The following is a 16,831-nucleotide window of genomic DNA, read 5'->3' as shown; positions in this document are numbered from 1 at the left end:
ACGCAAGCATATAGGCACAAAGTCTGAAGACAGATAAACTTGATTCCGACGCTGTTTGTTGGTTGCTTTCTGTCTCATGCTCCATACAGAGCTCCACTCGTTAGACAGCAACTACTGACAAACTTCATGTATATTTTAGATGGTCTGTTTACGTTAATTGTTGCATATGAATGCACCAGTACCACCTTCAGTTCATAATACTTACTGCCCTCTAATGACTGCAGCAGGTGTTGTAATTAAAGTTTCATATGGCGTTGTGAACAAGTAAAATTTTACTACAGTCCTAGTGTTAACAGTTTACAGTGATATATATGTTTTTACAAGTAGAAATATAGAAATTATATTAGAAATGTGCTATTCCGAGCGTTATAGTGCATTGTTGGCCAGATGAGGCAACTCCTATTTAGGTCTGATACCGAGGCTTTGAAGCTTGTATCTAGAATGTCCACCAGGTGTCCCTGGTTAATTTTTTTAGGCTGGAAAGCTTCAAGAAGCTTCATTTCGCCACCAAACGAAAGTTAACTCCACTGCTTTAAACGCGGTAACACAATGCGCATGCGCGTTAGTGCAGCAAGCTATTGGGTGAGAGCTGCGCGCGAACAAAAGTTGTTCAAAGCAGCTTCCGCAGTCGAGGTGTTAAGACACATGCCGTTTTTCAATGAAAAACCCTAAAAAATAAACGCAAATATGCAGAGCAATAAAGTTGAAGAAATCACGGACAAGTTAGAGGGGTAAGTAGTCAAATCAACGCATTAATAAACATTTGAGAGCTTCGAATCTGACCTAATACTGTTATTGCGTTTAGAGAACCTGCATTAATAGTGTTTTTTTCTTGCAGTCATCTGTCTCTAGACACAGAGAAGATGGACAAGTACGAGAGGTAAATACAGAAATGCAAATCTCGAGTGACAATGTCACCAGGCAGAATATGTAACGTTACTGTCCACATTGACTTGATGACATATAACATGATACATTTATATAAAAGCCTCGGTCTCATTTGTTTCAGTGTGGTTGTTAATGTTTTATACTTTTTGTTCTGTACCGTATGTCGATTCAGAATGCTTCTGTACTTTCACATCTTTCCGCTGGTGTTGTTGTTGTGTCACGTCCGGTTGTACTTCGTGTAAAAACATTTCTAATTCGTGTATCATATATTTATATGTGTGTTTTAATAGATTTTGTTTTATGGCGTTTTAGTGGTGGCCAAAATGATTAGAACACTAGTATTTTAACCAGGTCATCATCTTCCAGTCTGTCTGGAATGACATGAAGAAACAGAATAAACTGAGACAGACTAAATCCAGAAGAACTGTGGCAGCGTTTCCAAGATGCTTACCTGCAAAGTTACAGTATTGTTAAAAGTTTTAGGCACTTGTGTAAAAATGCTGTAAAATGTGGATGCTGTCAAAAATAATGTCCTAAATACATTTTCTTTATCACTTAACTTCTATTAACTAAATTAAATATTTGATGTAAGCATTCCTTTGCATGTAAAGTAGCATCTTTTGCACTTGGTGCAAAGTTCAGGTAGCTTTGCAGATGTTTCTTTAAGCATCTTGGAAACATCTTCTGAATTTAGTCTGTCTCAGTTTGTTTTGTTTCTTCATGTCATTCCAGACAAACTGAATGATGATGAGATCAGATCTCTATATGGAGCACTGGCTGTTGTCAGACTCCTTGTGGGAAAAAAATCTCACTGGATTATTACAATATGATTGGAAATGTAAACTAATATTTCCAACTGACACACTACATCAAAAGATAGAAATACCTGAAATAAAATACTAGTGTTAATCATTTTAGCCACAACTTTATATCGTTTTTTTTTACCTTTAACTTTTTTTTTAGTCCAGTGAAAATCTCTCCGCAAATGGTTGCTTAACTGTTGATCCCATCTTTGAAGATAGACGTAAAAATGCAGTATTCAAACATACATTTTTGTAATTAATGAATGAAAACATTTTGTAAAATGATTTTGATGTATATTTTCCATGTTAATACAATGTCTGATTTTAAAATGGTTTTCAAAGGATGAATTTTGAGATTCTAAGTTTTCAACTGATATATAATTTCTTATGATTTCTAAAGTGTTGTAGGGAAAAAGGCAAAGAGTAAGTATTTTTGTGACAATGGTCAGAACTCCTGTTATAAAGTAGATTTTTAAGGTGCACTCTTGTCATAAATTAATCTATTACTTTTCGTAAATAATTTGTAACACAAAAAATGTTAAATATCTATTTAGGAACCTTAGCCCTTTCCGACGATGTATAGTTTGTCATGATTAGATTTGGATTTATTTGTAAAATGGTGAAGTAAACTTGGGTGTCCCACAGAGTAAACGGGTGACAGTTAAGGGATTTGTGTCTACAGAAAAGTAATTATATATTTCATCCTTAATAAGTCATAATAAAAATATACAGTTCATAGACAATAGCAGGACATGTTTTTATATTATTTGATGTAAGCTGTCACAACAGAATTTATTAATGAGTAATGAAATGTGTAAATTAGGTTAAAACACATCTGGCGAGTTGCCCGGTCCTGATAAAAAAAAAAAAAAAAAAAAGAATTTCTACAACTTAACGTCTACGGGAATAAGTTCATGTCCATTTAATTTGTCAACTACACATGTACAGTCACTTCTTTTTCTGTCTGTCTGACTAAATAAATTAAATAAATTGTAATTGACATAAAAAATAAAATAAAATTATGCTGGTTGCAGTTCATCTACTTTAAGTTTGACCCACAAAACAATGTTTTAATGTGGCTGTTTATAGTAAATGGGGTGTATTTGTTGTTGTTGTTGTTGTTGTTGTTGTTCATGTGTAGCAATTTTTATTATTATTTTTGCAGGTACCGTCAGGAGGGGAAGGAGGCTGCCATGCGTGGTGATCTGCATCGTGCCCTTGAGCTGTTTCAGCTGGCTTACCAGCTGCTGCCGAGTGACAAGCAGAAGAAACGGATCCAGGCCATACAGGACCTCATTAAGAGAGATGAGGAGGAAGATGAGGTGGAGGAGGATGAGGAGTTTGTGAATGTAAATAATAGTGGATTGATGCTTTATAAAGGGCTCTACGACAAACTGTACGACCATCAGAAAGAGGGTGTGGCGTTCCTGTACAGTCTCCATCGAGATGGAAGGAAAGGAGGAATCCTGGCTGATGACATGGGCCTCGGAAAAACCATTCAGGTCATTTCATTTTTGTCAGGGATGTATGATGCAGAGCTGGCCAATCATACCCTGTTAGTCATGCCTACCTCGCTCATAAAGAACTGGGTACGTGAGTTTGCCACGTGGACCCCTGGCATGAGGGTGAAAGAGTTTCACGGCGGAAGCAAGACTGAGCGGAACAGGAACCTGGAGCGAATCCAGCGCAGGGGAGGAGTCATCATTACTACCTACCAGATGCTCATCAACAACTACGAGCTGCTTGCATCATATGACCAACGAGAGTTCAAATGGGACTACGTTATCCTGGACGAGGCCCACAAAATCAAAACCTCATCCACTAAAACAGCTAAGAGCGCTCACGCCATCCCGGCTAGAAACCGTGTGCTACTGACGGGCACTCCAGTTCAGAATAACCTACGAGAGATGTGGGCACTGTTTGACTTTGCTTGCCAGGGGGCACTTCTTGGAACCTCCAAAACGTTCAAAACCGAATATGAGAATCCAATCACACGAGCAAGGGAGAAAGACTCCACTCCTGGAGAGAAAGCTCTTGGATTGAAGATTTCTCAGAACTTGATGGACATCATCAAACCTTATTTTCTCAGGCGGACCAAAGCAGATGTTCAGCACAAAAAGCAAAAACGTGAAGAAGGTTATAAAGATGAGGAAGACCAAGAGAACAGATGTCCAAATGCTGGCCAAGGCATAGAGATGCCATCACTGACGCGAAAGAATGATTTCATCGTGTGGACGTACCTCAGCTCGGTGCAAGAGGAGATTTATAACCAGTTCATCTCGTTGGACCATATTAAGGAGTTGCTGATGACTACCAGGTCACCACTGGCAGAGCTTACGGTGTTGAAGAAGCTCTGTGACCATCCTAGACTCCTGCCTAATCGAGCTGTGACTCAACTAGGCCTGGAGCAAGGTTCTGGCTCTGGTGCCATCCATCCAGACGAAGAAAGCGAGTCGGCTGTGAGTCAGATCGATAAAATTTCAGATGAAACTTTGGTTGCAGAATCAGGGAAGCTGCAGTTTCTTGTGTCTCTAATGGAGTGTCTTCGTGAAGAGGGCCATCGGACCCTGATCTTCTCCCTGTCGAGGAAGATGTTAGACATTGTGGAGCGCGTCCTGCGTAACAGAAACTTTCGCCTGCTGCGCCTGGATGGCACAGTGTCGCAACTGGCAGAAAGGGAGAAGCGTATCATGCTGTTCCAGACAGATAAACGCTACACAGTCTTCCTTCTCACCACTCAGGTGGGTGGAGTCGGCATCACGTTAACTGCAGCGAACCGCGTCGTGATCTTTGATCCCAGCTGGAACCCCGCGACGGATGCTCAGGCTGTGGACCGTGCCTACCGAATTGGCCAAACTGAAAACGTCATCATCTACCGACTCATCACCTGTGGCACTGTGGAGGAGAAGATCTACCGCAGACAGGTAAATGGAAATCTTAACTTTACAACATTTTGCTTTTTTTCAAGGTTTAAAAAAGTAAGGCCTGCTTGATTGAGTCAAAATATTTTTTTTCTCATAATGCTGCTGTTTAGATATCCAGGCAAAACAAAGAACACTTTGAATCACATTGAGAAGGATGTTGAAAGACCATAAACTAATAATAAGCAATGCTTTATATTTTCAAATGAATGTTTTGCCAATAGTCATTCTTTAAGGTTTTGTTTTAAAGAGCTGGTCATACAGGTTTTCAAAAAATATATATTTTTATGTTTGTAACATAGCTATCCTTCAATCTAAACAGTCTACAAAGTTGTTAATCAAAAAAATGCATTATGTATAAATATACTAACTGTCTCTCAAAAAAAAGAGTAGACTCAGAATCGCCTTAACGAGTCGTCATATTTTCTAACCTTCTGCCCATCATCGATCTACCTTACTGGGGTAAAACATCAGCATAATCCTCACCTGCCCACGAAAAACTAACACTCTGACCTGCCCACGAACACTTCCGCTAGTTAGTGTGTTTACATCATGTCGTGTTCTGCGCTGTGAAAGCAAGTTTGTTTTGTTTTCATTGCCGAAAGATGACGATGTAAAGAATCAGCGGTTAAATTTTTTTTTTCCACAATACCACAGCAATACAATTTGAAACTTTTGTTGTGTGCTCGTCATTTTACCGAGGACTGCTTCTCTAATTTTGGCTTTTATCATCTTTGGCTTCTAATCTTCTTTATTTGATCTAACAAAGTGTTGCCTAAACAATCTGTAAGTATGATTAATACGTAATGGTTATATTTTCAAGTGAGTGCTCAAAATATCTATTTTTGTGCTAATATGTGATGAATACCTAGTGCAGCTTAGTCCATAATATGTATAAAACAATGTGGATTCATACAACTCTGGATTTATTAATTATTAATTTACTGTTATTTTTATTTCTTTCCTATATCTGCAGGTGTTTAAAGACTCTCTCATCCGGCAGACAACCGGCGATAAGAAGAATCCTTTCCGCTACTTTAGTAAACAGGACCTACATGAACTGTTTATACTTGAAGACACACGCTCGTCCACCACTCAGAAGCAGCTTCAGGCAATGCACGCACACAGCCGCCGCTCTGACACCAGCCTGGACCACCACATCGCTCGCCTTCACACTATGGAGATGTTCGGCATCTCCGATCATGACCTCATGTTCACTAAAGAGCCAGCAGCCGATGAAGACGACCCAGAGGATGCAGAGTCCCATCACTACATACAAACACGTGTCCAAAAAGCACAAGAACTCATGCAGGCGGAATCAGAACTGCACGGCCAGCTCATGGACAGCATGGCTCAGAACACCGAACCCGCTTGGCTCAGGCAAACAAAGCAGCCTAAATCTGCTGGTAGAGACCGCCCAGCCCCTCCACGTATCAAAAATGAGCCTGTGACAGTGGATCTGACACATTACAGTTTCGATGAGCCAGAACTACAAGAAGATGAGCAGAACTTTACACCAGTTGAGAATGTAGAGGTGGAAGTCATAAGTGAAGAAGTGCAAATTGTAGATGAAGAAGAGCAAGTGAAAAATGAATCTCCTTGGTCTGATGAAGAAAGGAATGTGCATGTTAGCCCTGTTGCTGACAAGCTAGCTAATGACGTGATCACGCTGGACGACAGTTTAGATGAGGAGGATGAGATTTATGATAATGTGGCCTCAGAGAAACAAAACTCTGTGCATGGCTTGCCAAGTCCTTCACGCTCATTTCCAAAGTTACAAGAACTTTCTCCTGATAACAAAGAGATTCAGGTGGACAAGCCCGATTCGATGGAGCTTTCATCACCCCAATCTCCACATGAGGGCACAGCGGGAGAATCTTTTAAAGCAGAGGTGGAAATGCTTCAGGGAAACTTCAGCTTGCAGCTGGGGGATGCATCTCTTTCTCTTGAAAACAAAGAGGTTCAGGTAAACAAGGCCAATTCAGTGGTGCTTTCGTCACTCCAATCTCCACATGAGGCCACAGCGGGAGAGTCTTTTAAAGCAGAGGTGGAAATGCTTCAGGGAAACTTCAACTTGCAGCTGGAGGACAGTGCAGATATGTTCTCCGTTGAAGAAGAGGAAGTTCAAGAAGAGGAGGAGTCACTAGCTGAGGAAAGTCCTGGGTTTCAGCTTCAGATGGACGTCAGTGGAGAAAGGATGCAAGAAGCAAGTATCCATAAAAGCAGACAAGATGGTAACCAAACCAACGGTGAAATCAGTAATCAGGTCTTCAGCAAGCATGAAGTCAGCAAGCACGAATCTCTTCTGAATTTCCATTCAACTGCAAACACACCTGCAGAAGACTCCTTTGTGCATTCAGTTCGGCGAAAGAAAAGGCAGGTAATCTCCGACTCCGATGAAGAGGACGAAGAAGAGGAGGAGTCGGTGAAGCCATGTTTAACAAGCAGTCCATTAGTTGATGGCCTTGGCAAGCTGGGCTCATCAACACCGAAATGCACTTTGACCGATGGTGGCCGACTCCGTCGCAGCTTGAACACCTCCGTGGCATCAAGAAGGTCCTTCGTCATGTCTATGCTGGAGAATGAGTCTGATGAGGAGTCAACAGAGCCCAGCGACGATAAAACCAAATCCTATGAGATATCAGAAACCAGTGAAAGTCATGCCGATGAATCAGTGGTGGAAGAAGAGGAGCCCAGTGGAGACCAAACCAAATCCTATGAGATATCGGAAGCTAGTGAAAGTCATGCAGATGAATCAGCAGTGGAAGAAGAGGAGCCCAGTGGAGACAAAATTAAATCCTACGAGATATCAGAAGCCAGTGAAAGTCATGGCGATGCATCAGCGGTGGAAGAAGAGCCCAGTGGAGACCAAACCCAATCCTATGAGACATCTGAAGCTGATGAAACACATGCAAATGAGTCAGTGGTGGAAGAAGAGGAGCCCAGTGGAGACCAAACCAAATCCTATGAGATATCGGAAGCTAGTGAAAGTCATGCAGATGAATCAGCAGTGGAAGAAGAGGAGCCTAGTGGAGAGACTTTAAGCACAGAAGAGTCTGAAAGTCAGGAGCTTGAAAAGGTGGAAGAAAGCGCAGATTCAGGGGAAAACCTGGAGCAAGAAGAATGGCACAGTGCCATGCTTGAATCCACTGCTGATGTTGAACTAGACTCTAATGAAACGATGGACCAGTGTGCCCCTAAAACATTTCCTCAGGAAACGCACATTCTTCCTGTTAGCTCCACAAGCAGTGATGTGACTGCTGCTAAACCCTTGGAGAACACGTATGAGATGCTGGTCCTGTCTGGGAAACGGTGTTTGGCAGAAGGGAGGAAGCAGGATGCTCTGGATTTCTTTCTGAAGGCTATAGACATTAATACTGGTGATGCTGAGATCCAGCTCTTGATTATTCAGTTGTACAGACAACTGAAGTAGGGAGATTAAAATGTGCACTGCTATTTAAGGCTTGAACATATCTTTACCGTGTTTGACATAACCTTTCTGTCTGTTGGTAATAAGAAACATAGTTAAGAAAAATATTTTGTGTATGTTAATGCGGTTCATGGAATTTCCCATTAATTCCTCTCTCTGAATGTTTGTTTACTTAGATTTGCATGTTTCTTTGATTTCAAACTGTTCCATTTATTATATTACAACAATTGTGGAGAAAAAATAAATTCTCAGAGGTTTCGTAGCTTGTTTCCTGTATTATTTTCTGCAGTCCAGAATTGAATCTACACTTCTAGTCAAACGTCTTTGAACAGTATGATTTTTAATGTTTTTTTAATTTAATTCTGCTCACCAAGCCTGCATTTATTTGATCCAAAGTACAGCAAAAACAGTACAAATGTGAATATTACTTTTAAATCGAATACTATTTAAGATAACTGTTTTCTATACTTTAAAATGTAATTTATTCCTGTGATTTCAAAGCTGAATTTTTACATTGATCAGTTTAAAGCATCCTTGCTAAATAAAAAGTATTTTACTTATTTGTGATACTGCTTTAGATTGTTTTTTTTTTTTTTTTACATGTAAAAAGTTTTCTGTTTCTGTTGTTTTCCTAAAAAAAAAAAAAAGACATTTTCCCCTAATTTACAGAAGACACCCACTAAAATGTCATTCAGTGTAACAGTCTCGTCAGGCATATTTACAACTAAAATCAATTTATGACATATTAAAGGATTAATTACTTTCACCCCAAATACTAGCTAGTTGTAATTCTACATTTTTACACATGACTATCCTAGGTTTTGCCCATTTGTCAGTGAGAATTTTTACTTATTTATTATGCTCCCTTATTCTTTTATATATTTTAATGTGCAAGTCAGAATAAGCATGTTTGAATTTTTACATAAATATTGTGTTACACCGAATGACAAGGTAACATTATTTCAACAAAATTTTGACATTTTATTTCCAAAAACTTATTTGAAACCTTAAAAGTAGACACTTTACTTACATTTAATGTTCTTTCTATGGACATAAAATCACTTTTGTAAATTCCTTTTGATTTGGACATCTTAATGTCTTTGACCCAATTCTATTCATCAAAGAATCCTGAAAAAATGTACTTAATGATGATAATAATAATAATAATAATGTTTGTTGAACAGCAAATCAGCATATTAGAATGATTTCTGAAGGATCATGTAACACTGAAGACTGGAGTAATGATGCTAAAATTTAGCTTTGATCACAGGAATGAATTACATTTTAAAATGCATTCAAATAGCAAGCAGTTATTTTAAAAGGTACAAATATTTCACAATATTAATTTTTTGCTTTTGCTGTATTTTGAATTAAAAAAATTATGCTTGGTGAGCAGAAGAGAATTCTTTAAAAAACATTAAAAATCTTACTGTTCAAAAACTTCCGACTGGTAGTGTAGATTTTAGAATTGTATTTCCTGAATATCAAACCTTATCTGTTCCGCTTTTTTCCCCTTTAACTTTTTTTTCTGTGGTAATCAACCCCATGTCACAGATGTAGCACATATACGGTTTACAGTATTTTACATTTACTGCCCAAATGCTTTTCTACCAAAGTAGTTTCAGTACATTAAAATCAGTATACAGTATGGATACAGTTCTATGTATTACTAGAAAGGTATTACCCCGTGAAAGACAATCTCATTGCATTTATTATGTACAGTAGATCAGAATGGGTTTTGATAAAACAAAGATTAATAGTGTACAGATGCATTTTAATGCTCATTAAATTTAATTGTAATTTATATTCTAATAATATACAGTGCCCTCCACAAATATTGGCACCCTTGGTAAATATGAGCAAAGGCAGCTATATATAGAAATAATTCTGCATTGTTTATCCTTGATCTTTCAAAAAATTCACAAAATGATATTCTTTCATTAAAGTAAAACAATGGACAGTGTGGGGGGTTATGAAATGTTTTTCCCTATTTCACATTGACCACAATTGTTTGCACCCATTTATTGCAAATTCCTTTTACCAAGATTACAGCTCTGAGTCTCTCCTATAATGCCTGATGAGTTTGGAAAACACCTAGCAAGAGATCGGAGACCATTATTTCACACAGAATAAAGATTTTTCAGAATCCCAGCTCCATGTTGGTGCTTCCCCTCTTCAGTTCACCACACGGCCACAGCAGAAGCTTCATTTTGTCCTCACTGAAACATTTTTGTCTTTGTTTTGGATCATTGTCCTGATGCTTGATCCAACCATGACCTATTATAAGATTTCTAACAGAAGAAGTCGGGTTTAAACATTTTTATCTTGCTATTTGTTGATATTTGATAGAAACCATGATGCCATGTATCTAAACAAGATGTTCAGGATCAGGATTGTGGCACTGAATGTTTCAATTGCTTTACTTAAATGAAAGGTTTGAATTTTCTGATTTTTTTAAAGAAAAGAAAGAATAAACTATTCAGATTTACTTCTACTTTTGCCACTTTTGCTCATATTTACCAAGGGTGCCAATATATGTGGAGGGCACTGTATTGTCTTGTTCTTGTTGTTTTATTATTGGATGCCTTAATACAGACTGGGAGACCTGGGTGCTTTCCATTGTACAGCGCTGATGAACTAGATTGAACCAGTTAGATTTTGGGGAATCCCAAGAGTAGGCACAAACAAGTTTGGTGAATGTCCCTGAGGACACCTGCGTCGAGGGGGAGGGAGGGAGTGTGCATAAACTATTTTATTATCTCTGATCATTCTTAGGATTAAAAGTTATTAAAAACTAGAACTAAACTGAAAGACCATTTCATCAAGCACAGAAGACACATGAGCTGGTAAAGACAGTTTATTGGTTTATTTCTAGGCATATAATTATGGCTTGATGCTCATGCCACCATGCACATCATCTACAGTAAACACAACTTGAAGTCACTGCTGTACTGTATTTAGAGATTGAAGCTGAGACACTTGGAGAAGTTTAGAAGTTCCCTGCAGGCTAATTAAACAGTTTTTCAAGTAAGCTTTTTTGTGCATCCACACTATATAGAACAATTAAACAACAAAGCTGTCAACTCTCATATCCACCCACTCCAAATATCCATATACCTGGAACACTCACAGTCTACGGAAGTGTTCAGGCGAGTAAAAGCACACCAGTGGATTTTTGGTTTGGACCACAACACTTTCATTCTTCAATGTTAAGGAATAAAGTCAGGACTCCAATAGAACTGGTTCACATTTGTCAAAAGAACTTCTGAGACTGAAACTACATTGTTAAGCACAGTGATGACACCGGAGGAAGAATATGACACTAATATTGATTTAATTACTGGTAAACTAGGGCTTTAAAATGGACTTACTGCCATTCATTCTTTTTTATATAATATACATGCTGTATTCACTGATGGTCATGTTTCTCTAATGTGCTAATGTCTTGCGGTACAAGCATTTCATAGCAAACTGGGGTTCAATACAGTGTGATGCAATGTTAGTTGAGCTTAAAATATACAGCAGTTACTCAATATAATAATACTGTTACCAATGAGAGAGAGTCGACTGGCAAAGAAACCTTTCATCATGTATTTCTAACTACAAAGAGTTAATATTTCGCTATTTATTATTTCATACAGTTATGCTTCCTTAAATATAAGAGTAACCAATCAGTGTTCTGTCTCTATCCAGGGATGACGATGTTATTGGAAAATGCTGAACTCTGGCATAAGATATATATCAAAGTATTATGTCCAAACCCTCTTACCAGCAATTTTGGCCATCCACATCTGTACGTATATAAACATACACACAACACACGTCTAGCGAACACTTCACACTTGAATTAAAGTCTGTCCATAATACTAAACCACGGCTGTAATACACTTGGTTTTTGTGCTGTAGAGATTAAAGGCAGAAGGACATCGTTTGCAGTGAGGACAACATTGAAACTAGACAGACAAATTTTGCACTCATGCCCAGCAGTATTTTCTTCCTTCGTTTCCACTTTCTGTTGAAAGAGATGAGTAGTTATCCCATTGCAGTCAGCTGCACCAATGTAGTCTGTCACATTACCTGGTAAATGAAGGGAAATATGTTTATGACAAAATATGAACAAAAAAATGTATCGGTTTGGATAACTACTACAATTGTGAAATTAAAGGGTTAGTTTACCGAAAAATTTAAATTCTGTTGTTAATTACTCGCCCTCATGTCGTTCCAAACACGTAAGACCACGTAAGACCTTTGTTAATCTTCAGATCAAATCCGAGAGCTTTCTGACCCTGCGTAGACAGCAACGCAACTGACATGTTCAAGGTCCAGAAAGGTAGTAAGAACATTATTAAAATTGTCCATGTGACATCAATGTTTTGATGTAGAACATCCATCTTTCTTAGCTTATTATCTGTATATTCTGGGTCAATTAAGTAAGACTGGGCAAAAAATTGCAAACACACATGGATTGTGGTACTCGTGATCACGTGTCGAAGACTGACGAGGAAAAAAAGAAATTGTTGAATAAAGTTGTTATTTTTGTTTTCTTTTCGCACAAAAAGCATTCTTGTAGCTTTATAACATTACGGTTGAACCACTGATGCCACATGGACTATTTTAATGATGTCCTTACTTCCTTTCTGGGCCTTGAACGTGGTAGTTGCGTTATTAAATGGAGGGTCAGAATGCTCTTGGATTTCATCAAAAATATCTTAATTTGTCTTCAGAAGATTTGTCTTAGGGGTTTGGAAGTACAAGTGGGTGATTAATGTCAGAATTTGACAGAACTACCCCTTCAAGTGTAGATCTGTTATTGTTTACTGTCTAATTTACATGGAAAAGTATGAAAATTGTGCCCCTGGACTACAAAACCAGTCATTAAGTTACACGGGTATATTTGTAGCAATAGCCAACAATACATTTTATGGGTCAAAATTGTTGATTTTTCTTTTATGCCAAAAATCATTAGGATATTAAGTAAAGATCATATTCCATGAAGATATTTTGTAAATTTCCTACTGTAAATATATTAAAATTTTATTAGTAATATGTATTGCTAAGAACTTCACTTGGACAACTTTAAAGGCGATTTTCTCAATATTTAGATTTTTTGCACCCTCAGATTCCAGATTTTCAAATAGTTCAAAATATTGTCCTATCCTTACAAACCATACATCAATGGAAAGCTTATTTATGCTTATGTATAAATATCAATTTCAAAAAATGGACCCTTATGACAAGTGTTGGGGAAAGTTACCTTTAAAAGTAATGCATTAAAATATTGAGTTACTCCCTAAAAAAGTAACTAATTACGTTACTTAGGTACTTTTTATGGAATGGAATGCATTGCGTTACTGTTGCGTTTCTTTTTAAATCAGCAGCTTTGCTTGTTTGTTTTTAATATAAAAAGTTCTATTTTTGGCAAATGTAAAAGCCTTTTTACACCAAAAAGCCTCAGGCTTAGAGAAAAGTAAACTCACGTCTGTACAGCAGACTGCAGAAGAAAAAATGTCAACTCTTCAGCAATAAAAAAAAGGAAAACAAATGTTAGATTATCTGGAGTAATTTTTGCTTATTTGTATGGATGAACTGGATCATCGAAGGTCGGCAGACGAACACTGTATCTGTTTTTTTGTGAGTGAGATGATTTAATGCATGTTTACATTTATTCTAGAACTAAAGTAACATCTTACTCACAATTTCTCTAAACATTGGGACAGGAGAGCTTTTATCAATAAATAACAATAAATGGGGGGGGGAGTAACTGGCGTTACTTATTTAAAACTCAGATTTTTCTTGTCAATTAAAAAGTAATGCGTTACTTTACTAGTTACTTGGAAAAAGTAATATTATTACGTAACTTACGTTACTTGTAATGCGTTACCCCCAACACTGCTTATGACTGGTTTTGTGGTCCTGGGTCAAAATCATGTTCAACCGATCTTGTACCTTATTGTACATGGTGTTTGTCAGAGGCTGAAGGGTTGTTGGGGATGAGTTTGGAGTCAGTTCCAGGGCTACAGACCCCTTCTATTAGATTCTTGTTGCAGTCGCCCAGGCTAGCAGCAGGCGACAGTCTGGGATAAGCTACTTGTCCTGTCAGATCCAACAGGTCCTCGAGAGCACGCATGTTATTCATTCCATTCTGCTGGGGAGAGTTCACCGGGGAGAATTCTGGGATGGAAATTAACTCCTCCTTCGGAACGGGGCTGAGAATACAAAAAAAAAAAAACAAAGCAGACCACAATATTTGTGAATTTAAGGTACTCCAGTTGGGCCTTATACCCCCTAAATGTTGATAATGGGGCAATTTGGATTTAGAATAATGAATTGCATTCTAATAATACTAAATATACAAAAATGTACATGTTATTAAATATATTTTTGCAATTGAGAAATGCTAAATAAATCTGGGAAATATTTTCTTAAAAGACTGAATATAAGATTTATATATTTAATTATATGAATGTATTTTGTAATTTATATTTACTTTGTAATATAATATATTGTGTAATATCTATATATTTTTTATACTTGTTTTATTTACATTTGTTTGTTTTTATACTTTTTTTCTGTCCTTCTTCATTGCTTTTGTACAGTATATATATATATATATATATATATATATATATATATATATATATATATATACTGTCTTGTTCAAAGTTTGTCTATAAATCAGGTCTCAATCATGATTACATTACATACACTACCAGTCAAAAGTTTTTGAACAGTGAGATTTTTAATGTTTTTTAAGTCTTTTCTGCTCACCAAGCCTGCATTTATTTGATCCAAAGTACAGCAAAAATAGTAACATTCTGAAATGTTTTTACTACTTAAAATAACGATTTTCAATTTGAATATATTTGTAAAATGGAAAATGTAATTTATTCCTGTGATTACAAAACTGAATTTTTATCTTCATTACTCCAGTCTTCAGTGTCACTTAGTTAATTTCTTTAATTTTGCTCAGTTAATTTATTTAATTTAAAATATATTCAAATAGAAAACAATTATTTTAAATTATAAAAATATTTCACAATATTACTGCTATTTCTGTACTTTGAATCAAATAATAATGTTGAGACATTAAACATTAAAAATCTTACTGTCCAAAATCTTTGGACTGGTAGTATGTAGTAATATAGGAGATGATAGGTTGCTGATCAAGTATTAGTGTGCATAAATTAAAATCATAAATACATTTTATTCTATTTTTCTATTTTTTAACCTTTTATTTCACTGTGATGCAGTTCCTACCTGGTCGGTGTAGGGCAGTCCAGTGTACAGGATATGTTGACACAGTCACTGTGTCAAACTCACCTAACCTCCATGTACTGCACTTCATCTGCAGAGTCCTCTGCCGCTCCACTCTTCCCCTCCAAAGTGTCCAGATGAATAAGAGGCAGAGGGGGTTTTGACTCTGGCAATGGGGTCAATGAAGAGGGTAGGTTGTTGTTCCCTCCCTCCTTTGATTTCACCTGTATTATCGTATGTCCAGCAGCCTGAGTGACAGTCTTTGCTTGTGAGACAGCTACAGTTGAGCTCCCCTGTCCACTGGCATGAGGGATGTCTGATTTCTTCACAGTGATATCCTTCTTGAGTCCCTGAGCTGTGGCCTGTCCATTCATTTGTACAGAATCAGGTGTTTTCACTTGGTTACTGGCCTCCTGTTTGGCCACCTGAGTGATAATTTGGCTTTTTCCATTGGTCAGGTTGTTAGTGGGGATATTTGCAGGTGCTTTCACTTGAGTGGAACCTTGGGGTTTACTGTCTGTTGTTAAAACACTCTTAATATTTGCTACTGTGTTTTCAGGTGAGATTTTCAGTGGGGTTACCTGCACTTTTGCTGCTGATGTGTCTTCTCGCTTGATCTCTTCCTTCGCTTGTAAACTCTGTTTGCTCTCTTGTGTAATAGTCTTGGGATTCTCTTTACTTACCTTTCCTTTCTCTTCTGTTTTTCCTGAAGTAGAGTTAATGATCACTTGGCCATTTAAGGAGGGATTTTTTGAGGGTGTGTGAGCAGGTGATTTCATCTGATCATTTACACAGCCATTCCCTGGTCTTTTTCCAGGACTTTCTTGTTTGTCAGTTGGGCTGTGCACAGAGGTTGTCTGAATAGGGTTGGCCGGAGATTTTACTTCAGGACTGGAGGTCAAATGGTTACCACCTGAAAAGAAAAGATGTGTTGAAAACTGTTATAGTAGTGAATAATATTTGTAGATTGATATTAGTCTGCTACTTTTTAACAGTCAAAAGTTTTAGATTTTTTATGTCTCTTCTGCTCACCAACCCTGCATTTGTTGGATCAAAGTACAAAGTACAGCAACAACACTAAAATTTCAAAACATTTTTACTATTTACAATAACTGTTTATTCAAATATTCTATTTGAATATATTTGAAAATGTAATTTATTCCTGTGATCAACGCTAAATTTTCAGCATCAATACTCCAGTCTTCAGTGTCACATTATCCTTCAGAAATCATTCTAATATGCTGATTTGCTGTTCAAGAAAGAAGTTATTGTTATCAATATTTAAAACAGTATTTTTTTTCAGGATTCTTTGATGAATAGAAAGATCCAAAGATAAGCATTTATCTGAAATAAAAGGCTTTTGTAACATTATACACTATACTGTTCAAAAGCTTGGAGACATTATAATATTTTTGGGAGGAGGAGGGGGGGTTATTACAGAAGTAAATACTTTTATTTACCAAGGATGCTTTAAATTGATCAAAAGTGATAATGTTACAAAAGATTTCTATCTCAGATAAATACTGTTCTTCTGA

At 37.2% G+C, this 16,831-nt stretch overlaps 2 protein-coding genes across 2 annotated transcripts in view; one reads left to right on the top strand and one right to left on the bottom strand.

Moving 5' to 3' along the window:
- Positions 1–626: 626 nt before the first annotated feature.
- Positions 627–8,304, top strand: ercc6l (excision repair cross-complementation group 6-like). The gene is made up of 4 exons (XM_073840347.1): positions 627–731; positions 839–880; positions 2,857–4,615; positions 5,589–8,304. Exons 1-4 carry the CDS (start codon positions 688–690, stop codon positions 8,043–8,045), a joined length of 4,302 nt encoding a protein of 1,433 aa, XP_073696448.1. The 5' UTR covers positions 627–687; the 3' UTR covers positions 8,046–8,304.
- Positions 8,305–10,886: 2,582 nt separating this feature from the next.
- Positions 10,887–16,831, bottom strand: part of map7d2a (MAP7 domain containing 2a) — a 28,109-nt gene continuing 22,164 nt past the window's right edge. Inside the window, exons 15-17 of the mRNA XM_073840076.1 lie at positions 15,363–16,209; positions 13,989–14,248; positions 10,887–12,119 (exon numbers count right to left, since the gene is read on the bottom strand). Of these exons, the coding sequence (XP_073696177.1) occupies positions 13,990–14,248; positions 15,363–16,209 (1,106 nt within the window). The 3' untranslated portion in view covers positions 10,887–12,119; position 13,989. The remainder of the gene's footprint in view (positions 12,120–13,988; positions 14,249–15,362; positions 16,210–16,831) is intronic.

The sequence above is a fragment of the Garra rufa genome, chromosome 5 (genome assembly GCF_049309525.1).
Source record: "Garra rufa chromosome 5, GarRuf1.0, whole genome shotgun sequence".
In the NCBI taxonomy this organism is placed as follows: domain Eukaryota; kingdom Metazoa; phylum Chordata; class Actinopteri; order Cypriniformes; family Cyprinidae; genus Garra; species Garra rufa.
The sequence above is the reverse complement of the archived record's forward strand: the minus strand, read 5'-3'. Positions and strand labels throughout refer to the sequence as shown.